The sequence below is a fragment of the Muntiacus reevesi genome, chromosome X (genome assembly GCF_963930625.1).
Source record: "Muntiacus reevesi chromosome X, mMunRee1.1, whole genome shotgun sequence".
In the NCBI taxonomy this organism is placed as follows: domain Eukaryota; kingdom Metazoa; phylum Chordata; class Mammalia; order Artiodactyla; family Cervidae; genus Muntiacus; species Muntiacus reevesi.
The window spans coordinates 144,568,115-144,585,233 of NC_089271.1; the positions used below are offsets into that span (position 1 = coordinate 144,568,115).

Sequence of the window (17,119 nt, forward strand, 5' to 3'; positions counted from 1 at the left end):
GTGTACTGCTTTGTGTAAATTGCTGAATAATTTTTAATCAAACATTTCTTCAGGGCAGGGACCATTTATTCAGTCTAGAAATATTTACTGAGTACCTACTATATGCAAGACATTCTTTTGGGCAGTGAAAATCCAGTGGTGAAAGAGTCAAGATTCCTATATCTCAAGACTTTCTGTTGAAAGTATCAAACAATGATGCTACCACTAGAAGTGGGAAGATTAGGTTCAAGTTGGTAAGGGAAAGCTCACTCTTTGACATACTAACTTTGGGATGTCTACAAGAAATCTCAGTGGAAATGTCAAGTAAGAAGCTGGATATAGACATCTTGGGCTTTTATGGTGGCACTAGTGGTAAAGAATTGGCCTGCCAGTACAGGAGATACAAGGGACATGGATTTGATCCCTGAGTTTGACCCCTGGGTCAGGAAGATCCCCTGGAGAAGGAAATGACAACCCACTCCAATATACTTGCCTGGAAAAATTCCATGGACTGAGGAGCCAGGGGGCTACTGTCCATGAGATCACAAAAAGTTGGACACCACTGAAGCAACTGAGCATCCAGGCAAAATGTAAAAAAATTAATTTTAAATATTTAAATTTGAATTCTGTAAATATATAAGTATTTTTTATAATTTGTAAGTATTCCATTTCTATTTCTGTTCCATTTTTGGAGAATGTGGTTTTCCTATATTTACTTTTACTCATGGACTTTGATGAGTACTGTAGGTAATAGCAGGTCAGTTCTGCTGACCCAAGGATTCAATCCCAAGGATTGAAGAGCCTGGTGGGCCCATGGGATCGCAAAGAGTCTGACACAACTGAAGCAACTAAGCATGGACACACATGCATATGTCCTATGATTCTGAGGAACACACTGCTGAACACGTCAAAGTTCCTGCTCAAGCTTCATGCTTGTGCATGCTAAATCCCTTCAGTCGAGTCTGACTCTTTGCAACCCTGTGGACTATAGCCCTCCAGGCTCCTCTGTCTATGGGATTCTCCAGGCAAGAACACTGGAGTGGGTTTTCATGCCCTCGTCCAGCGGAGCTGCCCAACCGAGGGATCAAACCTGCCTCTCTATGTCTCCTGCATTGACAGGTGGGTTCTTTACCAGTAGCACTATCTGGGAGGCCCTGCTCGAGCTACAGTGTCTCAGAAATGGAAAAATGAGATTCTGTGGTGGAGTAAAATGGATGCCAAGTGGCCAGAGCCACTCTGACAGCAGTGAGCATTTGAGCTGAGGAGGTCGGTCAGACCCTCTCAGGAAGCTCAACCTGATTTTTTTTCCAATTTAGGTGACTTTCCTGACATCTTTTCTAAGTTCACAAGCAATAGTAGCCATAAATCAGCTAAAGTGAATGGATGATCCTTTACCTACATGGCCTGCTAACTCGCTTCAGCTGTGTCCGACTCTTTGCGACCCAATGGACTGTGGCATGCCAGGCTTCTCTTTCCTTGGGATTCTCCAGGCAAGAATACTGGAGTGGATTGCCGTGCCCTCTTCCAGGGGATCTTCCAGGCCCAGGGATCGAATTCATGTCTTTCACATATCCCACTCTGGCAGGCAAGTTCACTAGCACCACCCAGAAAACCCTTTCTTACATGCGGCATAGTTCAAAGATTTTCCGTCAGAGGTCACAGAAAGTTTAAAGATTCCCACTGTAATTGATCCACAGGGGGTCACAGGGGGAGCGGCATTCACTGACATGTGACGTGGGGTGACTTAGTGACAGGCCTCACTGACTTGAATTTTATCCAGTCAGATATGGACCTTGCCTATGATGGCAGGGCAGGCAGGGATTATAAAGCCGGCACCAGCCCTCAGAAGCTGCCCTATACTTCCCACTGAGCTGTGGGGAAGGTGAGCCCGAAATGGATGAGCCATCGTCTAAGCTGTCTGAGGAAGACCTGCACACCTTCAAAGTTGAGCCCTCTGAAACAAAACCAAGGAAGGCAAAGTAGAAGACTGAATGGCCGCCATGACTGCAGTCGCTGCAGCCATCACTGCTGCTGCCGTTCCAACAACATTGAAAGCTTTGCCAGCTATTTCACCACGGTGCTGAAGCAAGTCCACATGGGCTTGAGTCTCTCACAGGAGGCCGTGAACAACATGAATTCCTTCATGATGGATATTTTCAAGTGCATTGCCAAAGAGGCTGAATGCCTGGCCCACAACAAGAGCCGCACGATCACCTCCGGAGAGATACAGACCTCTGTGCACTTGCTGCTGTCTGGGGAGATCAGCAAGCACACCATGTCGGAGGCCACCAGAGCAGTCATCAAATACGCCACCAGCAGATAGGCCGACCCCAGACAACCAGAACATCGGAAACCAAAGGCTCTTTTCAGAGCCACTCACTTGGTGGGAAAAGACTTGTAGCACTGAACAGTTATATGTACTCTGCGTTCTCGACCTGTGCCCTACTGTCCATGGTTAAAACATTTCTACCCTGAGGAACGCATTATAAACTTCATCAATATGTGTCTGTTGTGTCAATTGTTCCAGGGAAAATCATGAACTTTTCTTAGCCATATTGCATCTCCTCACTTTCCTAAGTGGTCATTTCTATCCAGGGTTTCTTTTTCAGCCACTTTAAGGATCTTTATGGTCAAAATTCTTTCCATGAAAATTTCACTGACCTTTCATACTGTCATTGTCTCACTTGTATATAGGAGTGCCATTCAGAGATTTTTATGTGAGATACAGAAATCGATAAAATGCAGTAGCAGATATAAATAGCTTGTCAGGTGGCACTAATGGTAAGGAACCTGCCTGCCAATGCAGGTAGATGTACGAGACATAGGTTCCATTCCTGGGTGGGAAAGATCCCCTGGAGGAGGGCATGGCAACCCACTCCAGTATTCTTGCCTGGAAAATCCCATGGACTGAGGAGCTTGGCAGGCTATAGTCCATGGAATTGCAAAGAGTTAGACATGACTGAAGTGACTGAGAATCACATGGACAGAGGAGCCTGGTGGGCTATGGTCCATAGGGTCACAAAGAGTCAGCCATGACTTAGAATGCATTCACACAGCAGATATAAAAATCATACTTACCCATTCATACTCTTTCAACAGACCTCATACATAAAATAGGTTAAAACTTTATGTATTTAAATACATAAAATAGGACCCACTGCAGTGTAAAATTTGAAAATCTAATTTTCTAGAATCAAGCAATATACCTTCTGAAATTAGTATTCTACCTAATTCAGATTTATCTTGTTTATTTTTTGTCTTTTTGCAGGCTTTGGGGGATTTATGCAAAAATCTTGGTTTAAGTGAAATTTTTCCCAGATAATGAGGTCATCAAGTGACAAAAGCTGTAGCCACAGTCCCCATAGCAACAGCCAATGGGACTGGCAGCTCAGTGAGCCAAACGATCAGCCCAAAGTGTGGTGGGGTGACCAGGAGTGAGCCAATAACAGCTTTCCTGTGATTTTTACCCTGGAGATTGATTAGGAAGGAGGTGTGATGGTTTTCCTGTTGATTTTCTGTTCAAGTACTTGCTTAAATCATGGTGATTTAAGCACAGGCATCCATATCTGGTAGTGGGACATGTCTCTAGCTCTTTGCATCAAAATAAGAGAAGGATGTTCAGCAATCAGAGAACTCAGATGACTCCTTCCTGTAGTTCAAGTAATTTGAGTGTTAATGTTATGATAATATTTATTAAATTTAATATCCATTGTGTTTTTTCTTGGTGCATTGACCTGTTCTTTTGTTTTTCTGTAGGTATGTAGCTGACTTTCAATGTAGTTGGTAATTTTCCAATTCCTTTATTTTTCCATTAATTTCTAGCTTACTACAACATTGCAGAGAAAATGCACTACATGATTTCAATCCTTTGTAATTTTCTATGATTTTCATTAGAATCAAATATTACATCATATTTTAAATTATAATTTCTTGAACTCTTAAGAATATACTGAGGAGTAAAGGGAAACATAGTGATTATTTTTGTAGCAACTTTAAACAGTATAATACATGAAACTATTAAACACTGCGTTGTACACCTTAAATAATATAATATTGTAACTCAGCTAAACTTCAATAAAATTTTTCAAAATTAAAAGAAAATCTCATTATCCCTGGATTTGGATGTAGAAACCTGCTAAAGGATGTCACTATCAGCCAAACAATGAGAGAAAACTAGAGAAATTATAGAATCCCAGCCTTTTCTTGAGGCTAGATTTAGTGCTTCACTAGGTCAGTCAGACATGATAGTGAAGTGAAAGTCACAGAGTCATGTCTGATTCTTTGCGACCCCATGGACTATACAGTCCATGGAATTCTCCAGGCCAGAATACTGGAGTGGGTAGCCTTTACCTTCTCCAAGGGATCTTCTCAACCCAGGGATCGAACCCTGGTCTCCCACATTGCAGGCAGATTCTTTACCAGCTGAGCCACAAGAGAAGCCCATGATAGAGTTCAGACATGATAGAGTTCTATAATGTCTAAATTATTTTCCTAGTAATTTCATTTCCTATTTTATTCTCATTCTCCCATAAGTATAATGTGGAATTCTTCAGAAGTATTTCATAGGTGATATGCAATAGACAAAATGAAGAAACAAACATACCCATCCACTCCCTATATTATCACACATATGCCAGATAAAGCATACAAGTAATTTTATAAATGGGGATTGATATATAGTACAGAAATGGCCAACATCCCTTGGATCATCGAAAAAGCAAGAGAGCTCCAGAAAAACATCTACTTCTGCTTTATTGACTACGCCAAAGCCTTTGTGTGGATCACAATAAACTGTGAAAAATTCTTCAAGAGACAGGAATACTAGACCACCTGACCTGCCTCCTGAGAAATCTGTAGGCAGGTCAAGAAGTAGCAGTTAGAACTGGACATGGAACAACAGACTGGTTCCAAATCAGGAAAGGAGTACATCAAGGCTGTATACTGTCACCTTGCTTATTTAACTTGTATGCAGAGTACATCATGAGAAACGCTGGGCTGGAGGAAGTACAAGCTGGAATCAAGTTTGCCGGGAGAAATATCAATAACCTCAAATATGCAGATGACATCACCCTTATGGCAGAAAGCAAAGAACTAAGAGCCTCTTGATGAAAGTTAAAGAGAAGAGAGAAAAAGTTGGCTTAAAACTCAACATTCAGAAAACTAAGATCATGGCATCTGTTCCCATCACTTCATGGCAAATAGATGGAGAAACAATGGAAACACTGAGAGACTTTATTTTCTGGTGCTCCAAAATCACTGCAGATGGTGACTGCAGCCATGAAATTAAAAGACCCTTGCTCCTTGGAAGGAAAGCTATGATCAACCTAGACAGCATATTAAAAAGCAAGGTGAAAACCAACAGAGGTCAGACAAAGGTCAACATAGGTCAAATTAGTTACGTTGCCAACAAAGGTTAAAGCTATGGTTTTTCCAGTAGTCATTATAGATGTGAGAGTTGGACTACAAAACAAAGCAACAAAGAATTGATGCTTTTTAACTGTGGTGTTGGAGAAGACTCTTGAGAGTCCCTTGGATAGCAAGGAGATCCAATCAGTCAATCCTAAAGAAAATCAGTCCAGAATATTCATTGGAAGGACTGATGCTGAAGCTGAAACTCCAATACTTTGACCACATGATGCGAAGAACTGACTCATTTGAAAAGACCCTGATGCTGGGAAAGATTGAAGGCAGGAGGAGAAGGGGATGACAGAGGATGAGATTGTTAGATGGCATCACCGACTCAATGGACATGAGTTTGAGTAAGCTCCAGGAGTTGGTGATACACAGGGAAACTTGGTGTACTGCAGCCCATGGGGTTGCAAAAAGTCAGACAGGACTGAGCAACTGAACTGACTTGAACTGAACAGAAATGGCAAAATGATTTTTTCACAAAGATTTAACTTTTCTAGTTACCTGGTTCCTGAAAATCTTTTTAAAATTCATACAATTTTTTTTCTAGCAGAGTATCTTTAGATCTTTAAAACAAACTTTCATGACTTACAATTTTACATCCATTAGTGAGTGTCCAGAGAGAACAGCTCAACCTCCTATCTTCACTGGTATAATCAATGGTCAACTGGCAGCCTGTGAGCCACAGCCATCGAACTGAAAGTATGATTGAGTGACCAGGGCTGAACAGATAATAGCCTTTCTATGAAATTCAGCCTGAAGATTAAGTGAGAAGGAATTGTGATAGTTTGCCTGTTCTTTTATGGTTCCTTACTTCTGTTTAATCATATGGATAAAATATGAACTCAGATCAGGTCATGTCTTAAGCCTCTTGCATCAATTTAGAGAAGGATTATTAGTAATATAAAATCTAAGATATCACATTTTACCTCAAGACATTTAAAGTTCATGTTAAGGGTCAAATCTTTTCAATTGTTTTTTCTTCATGTCCCTTGAGAATTTTTATTTGAATTTTATTTATGTCATTTTTCTGTAAGTGTATTGATGAATTCTGAAGAAACTGATTTTCTATTTTCTTTTTAAGCTGATTTCTAGTTTTGTACATCTATAGAGAGAGAACATTCTGTGGGATTTCAATCCTTGCCTATATTTTGATTTGCTTTGGATCATGGAAAAAGCAAGGGAATTCCAAAAATACATCTGCTTCTGCCTCATTGACTATGATAAAGTCTGACTGTGTGGATCACAAGAAAGTGTGGGAAATTCTTAAAGACCACCTTACCTGCCTCTTGAGGAGCCTTATGAAGGTCAAGAAGCAAGAGTTAGAAGCAGATATGGAACAGTGGACTGGCTCCAAATTGAGAAACGGGTACATCAAGGCTATAAGTTGTCACCCTGCTTATTTAATTTCTATGCAGAGAACATCATGCAAAATGCTGGACTGGATGAAGCACAAGCTGGAATCAAGATTGCCTGGAGAAATATCAACAACTTGAGATACAAAGATGACACCAACCTAATGGCATAAAGTGAGGAGGAACTAAAGAGCCTCTTGATGAAGGTGAAAGAAGAGAGTGAAAAAGCTGGCTTAAAACTCAACGTTCAGAAAACTAAGATCATGGCATCTGGTCCCATCACTTCATCGCAAATAGATGGGGGAAACAATGGAAACAGTAACAGACTATTTTCTTGGGCTCCAAAATCACTGCGGATGGGGACTGCAGCCATGAAATTAAAAGACGCATGCTCCTTGGAAAAAAAGCTATAACAAAGGTAGACAGTGTAGTAAAAAGCAGAGACATCACTTTGCCAACAAACATCTGTCTAGTCAAAGCTATGGTTTTTCCAGTAGTCATGTATGGATGTGAGAGTTGGACTATAAAGAAAGCTGAGTGCTGAAAAATCAATGCTTTTGAAATGTGGTGTTGGAGAAGATTCTTGCAGTCCCTTGGACAGCAAGGAGATCAAACCAGTCAGTCCTAAAGGAAATCAACCCTGAATATCCATTGGAAGGATGGATGCTGAAGCTGAAACTCCAATACTTTGGCCACCTGATGCGAAGAGCTGAGTCATTTGAAAAGACCCTGATGATGGGAAAGATTGAGTGGAGGAGGAGAAGGGAGCAACAAACAATGAGATGGTTGCATGGCATCACTGATTCAGTGGACATGAGTTTGAGCAAGCTCTGGGAGATAGTGAAGGACAGGAAAGTCTGGTGTGCTGCAGTTCATGGAATCACAAGAAGTCAGACAAGACTTAGCAACTGAGCAACAACAACATATAGTTAAGACAGAGGGTGTCATGCGTGATTATTTTCTTTATAACATAGAGGGTATCAAGAGAGATTATTTGCTGGCCCTTTCCTTCTTTACTTGCTTCGTTGTATGTTTCTAATTGTGGTGATTTTAAAATATCATATTAGTTATCTGAAACTGATGTACAGATGCCAGAGTTCAGTTTATGGGACAGTATGTACTTATTGTCTCACACTTTTGGAGGCTGGAAATCCTAATGAAGATGTCAGCTAGTTTGGTTCCTTCAGAGTGATGAGAAGGAAGCCTCTGTTACAGTCCTCTCTTTTAGGCTTGTGGAGGTGGCAGTGGCCCTCCGCCTCTCCATATCTGCTCATGGTTTCCTCCCTATATGAAGGTCTCTGTGTCCATATTTCCCAATTTTATATGGATACAGGTCATTTTGGATTGGGGGTATCATAATGAACCCAGTTGAACCTGATTCCTCCAGCATAAATCCTGTCTCCATATACATGTATTACATGTATCAGTATTACATGTCAGGTACTAGGGTTTAGTACATCAGCACAGATGTATTAGGGAAAGGAATTCAATCCAGAGAAGACAAGAGTTTTGAGTAATAGGTGGGCATAGCTGTTGACTTTTCCATTTTATTGAAACCATTTCTTTTTTTCACAGGTAAATGCTGGTATAATGTTTACTAGGTGGTATAGTTACAATTTTTTAATTCTTCAAACACATATAAATGTAGAATATTGAGGGAAAATCTTACTTATACAGATTTCTTTGATGAATTAAGGAATCCAAATCCTTGTGCAATATGAAAAATATTGAATTTTTAATAATAACATGTCATTTATCAAAGGATGCATTGTAAATTACTGCAAAACTTAGTGGATTAAGGCAGCAATTATTTATGATTTCTTATGTATCCTATATATATGATTTCTTAGGGCCAGGTGAATGCTTCTGCTGATGTGTCTGGTAAGTGTCAGGATTATTTTGTAGCTCCCTCTGTTTTTCATGGTCCCTTGTACACTTTATATCACATTGCTTCAAAATTAATAGTACAAAAGAGCTTTCTCTGCGTTCTAAACTTGGTGCTTGATAATAAGGAATGATATGTACATACTCATAAAATAATAATAATAAAGAGAACATTGGTGAGCACTTAAGGGAAAATAAAGTCACTCCTCTCATGTATTTTCCTCAACTATTTCATCAGTGAGCAATTTTATTCAGTTTTTAAAAGTTTCTGACTTTCCCCTCTCATTGAAGAGAGAAGTTACTATTTTATTTCAGTTCTTATAAATTCGTTATGGTTTGTTTTAAACACCAATGTTTATTCAGTTATGTTTGGTATTCATTTTATACTTTTAAAACAAGTTGAAATTTTCCCTATCAATTAGGATGTCAAAACCTGAAAAGGAAGTCACTGTCAGCCAACAGACAGCAAAATATGGACAACCTACAGAAACCAACACTGTTCTTCAGTCCCTGGGCAAATAGACAGTGCCACACTGGAGATACAAAACAGAAACTATTTAAAAAATTTTTTCCAGAAATACATAAACTCAAGAGAAAAAATTGGGCAAGACAGGATACTAGAAAGAGTTTAACCACTCAGTGATGGGTGGCTACAAATGGGGCCTGATCAAGGATGGCTAGTAAGTTATTTTTTTTTCTTTTTTGGCCCAATGTAAAATTCTGATGGGTTACAACCCCTTGAAAAATGTCCTGGGGATCATTATACTAAGGATTTTAAATAAAGGAATCCCCTGATACTGATCATTTCTATCCTCATGTACAATAAGAATTTTATGAAAATATTTGATGAAAGGAATTTTACTTTGGTGGAGACCAAGAAAAATTTACACCAAATCACCTGCAAGTAGATATGCCCACTGGAACAAAATTTTCAACAAGAAGAGCTCTTGATAAAGCCCTGTACATTGTCAAAGACAATGTCAGGGGCCAGTTTGAAAGCACAGCACTTTTATTAAGTCATGTATTTTCTATCGTGGTCATTGTATTCGGTGAAAAGTCATTTTAAGAAACCTACAACACTACAATATACTTAATTATGCTTGGACATTATGCATTTGTAAATTTAGAAAGAAAGCAGGAACAATACTAAACAATGCTTAAAAGACACTACAGTTAGGATGTCAAGTGAAGACTGGGAGTCCAAGGATAATTAAAACACAGGAAATCAAAGAAAGTGAGGAACAATGGGGTTTAATGTGGAAGAGAATAAGACCAAATAAGCAAACATAATTACAGACTTCAAAAGGTGATCAAGAGAAAGCGCAGCTCATGAGCAATCATGATCTAACAGTGTGATTTACTGAAATGATAAACTAAGAGAAAGAACTTTACTGATGTAAAAACAAATGGAAACCATCAACTCAGACAAGATAGTTTTACTAGGACAAACATACCCTATTCAGTGAAGAAGGAAATGGCAACCTACTCCAGTATTCTTGCCTGGTAGACACCATGGACAGAAAAGCCTGATGGGCTACAGCCCATGGGGTGCCAAGCATCGGACACGACAGCGACAAAACAACCACCACCCCATTCAACTTTTTCAACACTACTTGTGTCAGGGAAATCATTTGGAAACAAATCGAGGACCCAAACACAGCACAGAAATAATTAAAGCAAAACGTTCAAGAAACATTCATTCAAAATGTTCAAAAAAGCAGAAGAAACTGAAGTCATTATTGTGACTGGTTCAGATTAATCACATTTGATTTTTTTCCCAAGAACACATTCTCTTATTTTTGGGAAAAAAACGGAAGCATTCTTGACTTGCAGATCGGCATCATGAGGATGCTGGAAGTGTCCAATCAGAGAAGTTCAAACAATGCTACTAAGAATTGGCTCAGCCAATGAAAATCCTGCAGATTCTGAGGCACAGCCATTGATTCAAAGTGTGAACACTTGTACTGGGCTGAAGCAAAAGAAGTGTTCCAGACACGTGCAACCTTGGAGATTGAACTGGGAAAGGGATGTGATTCCTTGCCATTAAAAATTATTAAAATAATCACCCCTGCCCAGATCCTGTTTTCCTTTTCTAGCTATACAAATTTTGAAGTATTCTTTGTTCTCCTCCAAGCAATAGACCTGACAAAAATAGAACCCACTAGGTTGTCTTGGCAGGAAGAAATCACACCCAGCTTTTAATACATGGGTCAAGGAAATGGGCAGGTCCTGGTTCCTGATCCATTGTTTCCCTCATTCTCCTGTCACACCTGGATGAGAGGAGAATGAGTGAGAGGTGGGGGAAAAGTAACTTTGAAAAAAAAATATTCATTTATGACTTCTCTGTATTGTAAGGAAGTTAAAAATTAGCATCACTGGTGGATATTAGTGGTGCAGGAAAGCACCCCCAGGTCCCTGTTACCAGGTCATAAATCCAGTCCTTAGCATCTGGCATTGTGATAAGACCATTCTTGGTTCTCAGGACCTCTGCTGTTGCATTAGGATTCTTCTGAAATCCTAAGAGTTGTCCATAAACAACTGTCGTGCTTCCAACATCTTCCTACAGAAGGGTAGCAAAGAGCAACGTCAAATCTTGGGTGTTGAAGTTAGCCATTTGGCTTTTGGAATACATGATACTTCTCCAGGTATTTTACCTACGCCATTGGTAAATTGGCTTTAAGGGGGAATCAAGTTCATAAATTCTGTGCTGTTTATAACAGTTGGACCGGCATAGTGGGTTGTATTACTTCTAGGAACTCAGTGACTTTTTATAGATGGGATATACCTAGAGTAGTGAATGTCTTTACACAAGATCAGATAGCTACTGACTAGATTTGACTCCAGGAACCTGTGAGATCTCTGGAATCTCACTCCAATGTCATAATACCCTTTCATTGACAGAGCTTATCTGAGGCACCTAGAAACTATGCTTCTCTGAATTATCCTACTGGACAGAAAATAGTTTAAAATAAAAGGAAATGCAACCTAGATTCCCTTCTCCTACCAGCATCTCCACCTCCAACATGGGATGCCAGACACTGAGGGTTATTTCTGCTTCCCCTCTTTCCACATACTTTCCTTACTACCCCCTATCTGGGATGGAGTCCCCTCTGCTGTGCCCTTCAAACAACCTGGACACAGCTCTGTCACAACATTTAAGATATTATCAATATCTGTCAAAAGTATCTGCTTCCTCTCTCTAGTGACTAACCAGTTTACAGACTGTCAACTTATGCTTTTGTGATTCCCAGCAGCTAGCAGTGCCTGATGCCATAGGTAGTCAGCAAATGTTCGTTGAATAAATGAATGCAAGCCAGCTATAAAGCCTACAATGACATTTCCTAACCTTCATGAGAATAGCATAATTAAAATACTATGGTTGGAGAACTGAAAATGACTTGAAAGTGGCCATACCACTTTTTTCTTTTTCTTTTTTCTCTGTACTAATCGGTAACTAAGCAGTTACCAATTTTTATCCTGCTGCCCAGGAGAAGCAAGAAAATAATACTGCAACAAAATGTTGCACAGTTCACATGGATGATTTCACACAGATTTGACAGTTTTATTGCCTTTCTGAGAGTTCACCTTTCCCCGGTTCTGGGAAGTTGGGAGCAGGCACATGATAACCCTTCTAAAGAATCTCTAAAAGTCTGGGAGGTTAGTGCTGTTTATGTTGCTGATGGACAAAGAATAGACCCATTAGTAGAATGTTGAGTCAATTCCCATGCCTCACCCACTTCAGGACACAAGTGTGCCAGAATCAGAGCTCCGGTCTCTCCCTGACACCCATGGCAAGTTTCTTGCTCCTTGTATCCTGAGGCTTCTCTAAGCGGGGCTGGGGGGAGGCTATTATGAGGTGAAGGAGGGAGTGGGTAGGATGCTCCTGAGGTTGGCCAGTCAAGGCAGGGCAGAGTCTGGGTGTTCCCTGCTCCCCCACTAAGGTTAATGCCTGGCAGTCAAGGCAGGAGGAGAGCTGGAACCTAGAGCTCAACCAGGGATGGGCTCTTTCCTGTGTCTGAGTGAGTGAGGCCTATGGAATATCTCGCAGGCCCAATGAGACAGATTATATACCCCTAAAGCCCTCACCTATAGGAGACATGCCTCTAGGCCCAGTAAGACCTAGCTGAGCAGAGTCCTGTAACCCTGATTCCCTCAGGCCAAGGGACGGAAGTGTAGGCATTGTCTTTTGCTATGGATTACCAGCTTTTTAGTCTGTGAGATCATTATCATGGGTTCTCAGGCCAGTGTAAAGGCATAGAAATTTGGAGTCCACCGAATGAAATGTCAAATCCTCTCTGCTCTCTCCATCACCACATCTGATGCAGGAGTACAGCAGAAGTTATCTCTGCACCTAATCATACACTGCAGGCTTGATAAACTGTCCTCATTTTTACCAAGGACCTAAGAAAGGAATACTTCCCTGGTGGCTCAGACAGTAAAGTGTCTGGCTGCAATGTGGGAGGCCCAGGTTCAATCCCTGGGTCGGGAAGATCTCATGGAGAAGGAAATGGCAACCCACTCCAGTATTTTTGCCTGGAAAATCCCATGGACAGAGGAGCCTAGAAGGCAACAGTCCATGGGTCGCAAAGAGTTGGACTGAGTGACTTCACTTTCACTTTCTACTGAAGGGAAATGCCCTGCCTTGACTGCAAGGGAATGCAAGCCTTTCCAGGCTAATAAACCTCTTCAATGGACGTTTGTTTAACCCCTGTTTGTTTAACACTTTCTCTTGAGAATGGCCAGAGGGTGGGTTCTCCATACCTGATTTTTGGAATTTGGGGACCACCATGGAATTCCCTGGGGCTTAAGTTGACTCATCAATCCATCTTTCTTTTCCTAACCAATGGCAATGTATCCCCTTCACTAAGCTTGGGGACCCATTCAATCCAAATTCTTTTATTATCTAAAGGTTTTTTGTCAAGCATCCTCCTTCTACAAATCCAAGTAAGGATGCAAGTGTCCCTCTTCTGGGGTCTACTTCTATCTGTCCTCCCACCCACCCATTCAAAACTATTCATTGTTTACTTAATCTCACATAGAAGTCAAACTCAGACGTGATTTCTGGCCTGGCCATTTACTTATGGGGTGAGCTTTGGTGATACTTAACCAAATGTCTCAGAGCTTCAGTCTTCTTGACAGGAAGAATTTCACTTGCTTGTCCTGAGAAGAAAATATAAGGGCAGAGGATAAATACTAGACAGATGTGTACAACATATGCAGCAGAGTGCCTGCTACATAGAATGTTAAAGTGCTCAATTAAAGAATGTTTTCTATGGTGATTTGTGTGGAGTTGGCTCCTGAAGAGTGAGGAGGGTTAAAATGTGGCCCAAACATCTGTGACATTACAGATGAATGGAGAGCTGAGTGGTTGCCTATAGAAAGCTGTACCTGATCACAACCACGATGAATGTCATGAAGGTTCAGAGAATAGGAAGAGAACCAGCCCGAGAACTCACCATAGGCCTATGCCAGACACTGCACTTGTCATGCTGCATCTACACTCTGATTCAGTCCTAATCACAGCCCCTCTGTAGGGGCATTGTCAATAGTATGCCCATTTCACATGCAATGGTGAAGAAGCTGAAGGATAGGGAAGACACAGTAGGCTGGGGTCATGAAGTCATCTTCACAGAGGAGGTAGAATTTGAGCCAAGACTGGGAAGGTGAATAAGGTTAGGAAGGGAGAGGGCAAGGGACCAAGTTTCATGGGAGTGAGGAGGAACAGATGGCCCACAGAGCCCTGAGTTGGCAATGCCCAAAGCCACCGAGGTAACACTGCACTTTCCATCTGCTCCCTAGCATCTTCCCATCATACCTCAGGCCTGCCTTATCTCTGCAACTTCTCTAGTGTGAGGCTGTGGAGTAAAAAGGCATTCACCCTTATCTCACTGTAAGACCTAAGCAAACAGGTGGGGCCAAAGCAGCCAGGAAAGCATTTCCCATCACACCTCAGGCCTGCTTTATCTCTACAACTTCACTAGTGCGAGGCTCTGGAGTCATCCACCCTTATCTCACTGTCAGCCCTAAGCAAACAGCCCAAAGCAGCCAGGAAAGCATGTCCATCCATCTGTCTTGCACCAAGTCTCACCCCTTACCCCTCTGATTGCCTGAGAGCATGAACTTCAGGACTGAGAATAAGGATAACCTCCATACACTGGGCACTCCATCTGCCTTATCTCACTGAGTCCTCAAAACAATCTTGTAGCCCCTTTTCCACAGAGGAGGAAACAGGTTCAGAGAGGTCAGGTCACGTATCCAAAGCACCACATCTAGGAAGAAGGAGAGCTGGAGTTTCAATCCATGTCTAATCTGACTCCAAAACCTCTGTCCTTAATCACTCTTGCTGCCAATTATCGTCTCACTGCTCAAAGTAGTTACAGGACCCAAACAAACACTGTCACCCTGTTGTGTGTCCATTCCTTGTTAATGCCTACACAGCACTGTTTGTCCCTAGAGATTGAAGGCACCTGTTTCAGAGAACAAATCTTGGAAACATGATGCATTCTCATTTTCCCACTAACCCACTGTGCTCTCTAATTCCCCAGCCTCAAGAGATGTCTTTACTCTTTCCCTAGGTTTCCTCCCTTGAAGTATGTCCATATGCCCTGATTTTCCTGATTGTCACAGCACAATACTTTGTAGTGGCCCTTTTGCTCTCAAAAGGGTCTGCATAATTGGAAAATAAATTATACAGTGAGCATATTCCTATGAAGAGGCCAACAGTTTCACACATCATGTCCCTGTGCAACCATGACATACCCTCTGGGCAAGTGCTCCTGTGTGTGGAGTTTGATCTGCGGGGAGTAGCCCACCTCTCCATGGGGATGGAATAAGGGAGAAATAAATTATAAATGTGCTTTTGGGGGCTTTTGAGTACATTCCTTTTTGTTGGTCCTAGAGCAGTGAAGAAACAGGGTTAGAAGTAAGCTTGGATGCAGAATGTGCTCTACTTGGAGGCCAGTGAGGTTGAGCACAGATGCCCACTCAGCACGACTGTGAATCAAATATGTGGATCATGGAGAGTGAGGACTCAAACAAAAACAGGTGAAAGAAAATGAGGAAAAGTTAAAATTTACATAACCTCCTTCTCCTTCTGCCTCTGTGACTCAGCATGTCCCTTGCAAAGTCTAGATCATGTAAGTCACATAGTCTCAGAAAGTGGGGACTTGCAATACTAGGCACTGGAGTTTATCTCACTCGCCCTTGTCCTGCTCTTTGCAATCACTCAGCCCCTACAAACCTGCTTGATCATGCCTGTCCAGGCCAGACATCCCCCTCCCCATCTTGACTACTGTTTCCGCACACTCGTGAAACTCCTTGTTTTAAACCAGCCTACTAACAGCTAGTGTTGCCCACTACAGTCTGTCTATAAAAACTCTGTAATCCCTTTGTTTGGGGCTCAGAGCTTGGAGTGTTAACTCCTCTGTGCCCGCTGGTGTAATAAACCTGAATTCTCCAACTCTCCAAGTGTGGTGCTTGGTTTCTCGAGTATTGGTTTCTGAAACAAAAAGACTAGGTATGGGGTCAGGCCCACTCCCGTAGCCCCTTCTTTGCCTTAAACCAGAGTCTAGCTAGGCCCTGGGTGTGGTCTGCTACAGGGAAATTGATACCTCCAGGACATAGTAAGACTCCAGCGACTGTTGAAAGAAACAAGTGGGCAAGGATAGAGAAGTCATGAGAAAACAGAGCTCTGACAATGCTGGCATCTGTCCTCATCAGTCTGCGTGGGAAAGGACCTAATCAGTGGCCCAGGAAACCTACTTAGGGGAACAGATTTCCTTCCCAGAATACTAAAGTGGTTTAAGAGTGGGAAAATTTTAATGTGATTTATATGAATAAGCAGAAAAACAAAAGAGATTGACGAATCTCAAACATTTTTTAAATGACTTGAGTGAACATTTAATATGTGTTAGGTCCATAATATGCTCAGAAACCAAATATGGTATTGTGAAAACATGTTCATCAAATGAACCCCAGTACACTGCTTGCTGATGAATGCTACTGTCATTTCTATTCAGAATTAGGAAGCTCACAATATAATTTCCTGAGAGCATTATGATTAGAAAGTTTGGGGGAATATTCACCTCAGTCTCTCAGTTATGTCCAACTCTTTGTGACCCCATGGACTGCAGCACAACAGGCCTCCCTGTCCATCACCAACTCCTGGAGCTTACTCAAGCTTGTGTCCATTGAGTCGGTGATGCCATCCAACCAGTTCATCCTCTGTCATCCCCTTCTCCTCCTGCCTTCAACCTTTCCCAGCATCAGGGTCTTTTCAAATGAGTCAGTTCTTCGCATCACGTGGCCAAACTACTGGAGTTTCAGCTTCAGCATCAGTCCTACCAATGAATATTCAAGACTGATTTCCTTTAGGATGGACTGGTTGGATCTCCTTGCTGTCCAGGGCGCTCTCAAGAGACTTCTCCAACACTACAGTTCAAAAGCATCAATTCTTCAGTTCTCGGCTTTCTTTATAGTCCAACTCTCACATT

The 17,119-nt window shown here is 41.6% G+C and overlaps 1 protein-coding gene across 1 annotated transcript; it reads left to right on the forward strand.

The window, feature by feature from the left end:
* The first annotated feature begins 1,876 nt into the window (after nt 1-1,876).
* Nucleotides 1,877-2,302, forward strand: LOC136154747 (histone H2B-like). Its single transcript, XM_065916905.1, has one exon. The coding sequence runs from the start codon at nt 1,877-1,879 to the stop codon at nt 2,300-2,302; it is 426 nt and encodes a 141-aa protein (XP_065772977.1).
* The last annotated feature ends 14,817 nt before the right edge of the window (nt 2,303-17,119 follow it).

What these genes read in the sequence shown, in the direction of transcription:
- LOC136154747 (XM_065916905.1), top strand. Translation starts at nt 1,877, where the DNA reads ATGAGCCATCGTCTAAGCTGTCTGAGGAAGACCTGCACACCTTCAAAG.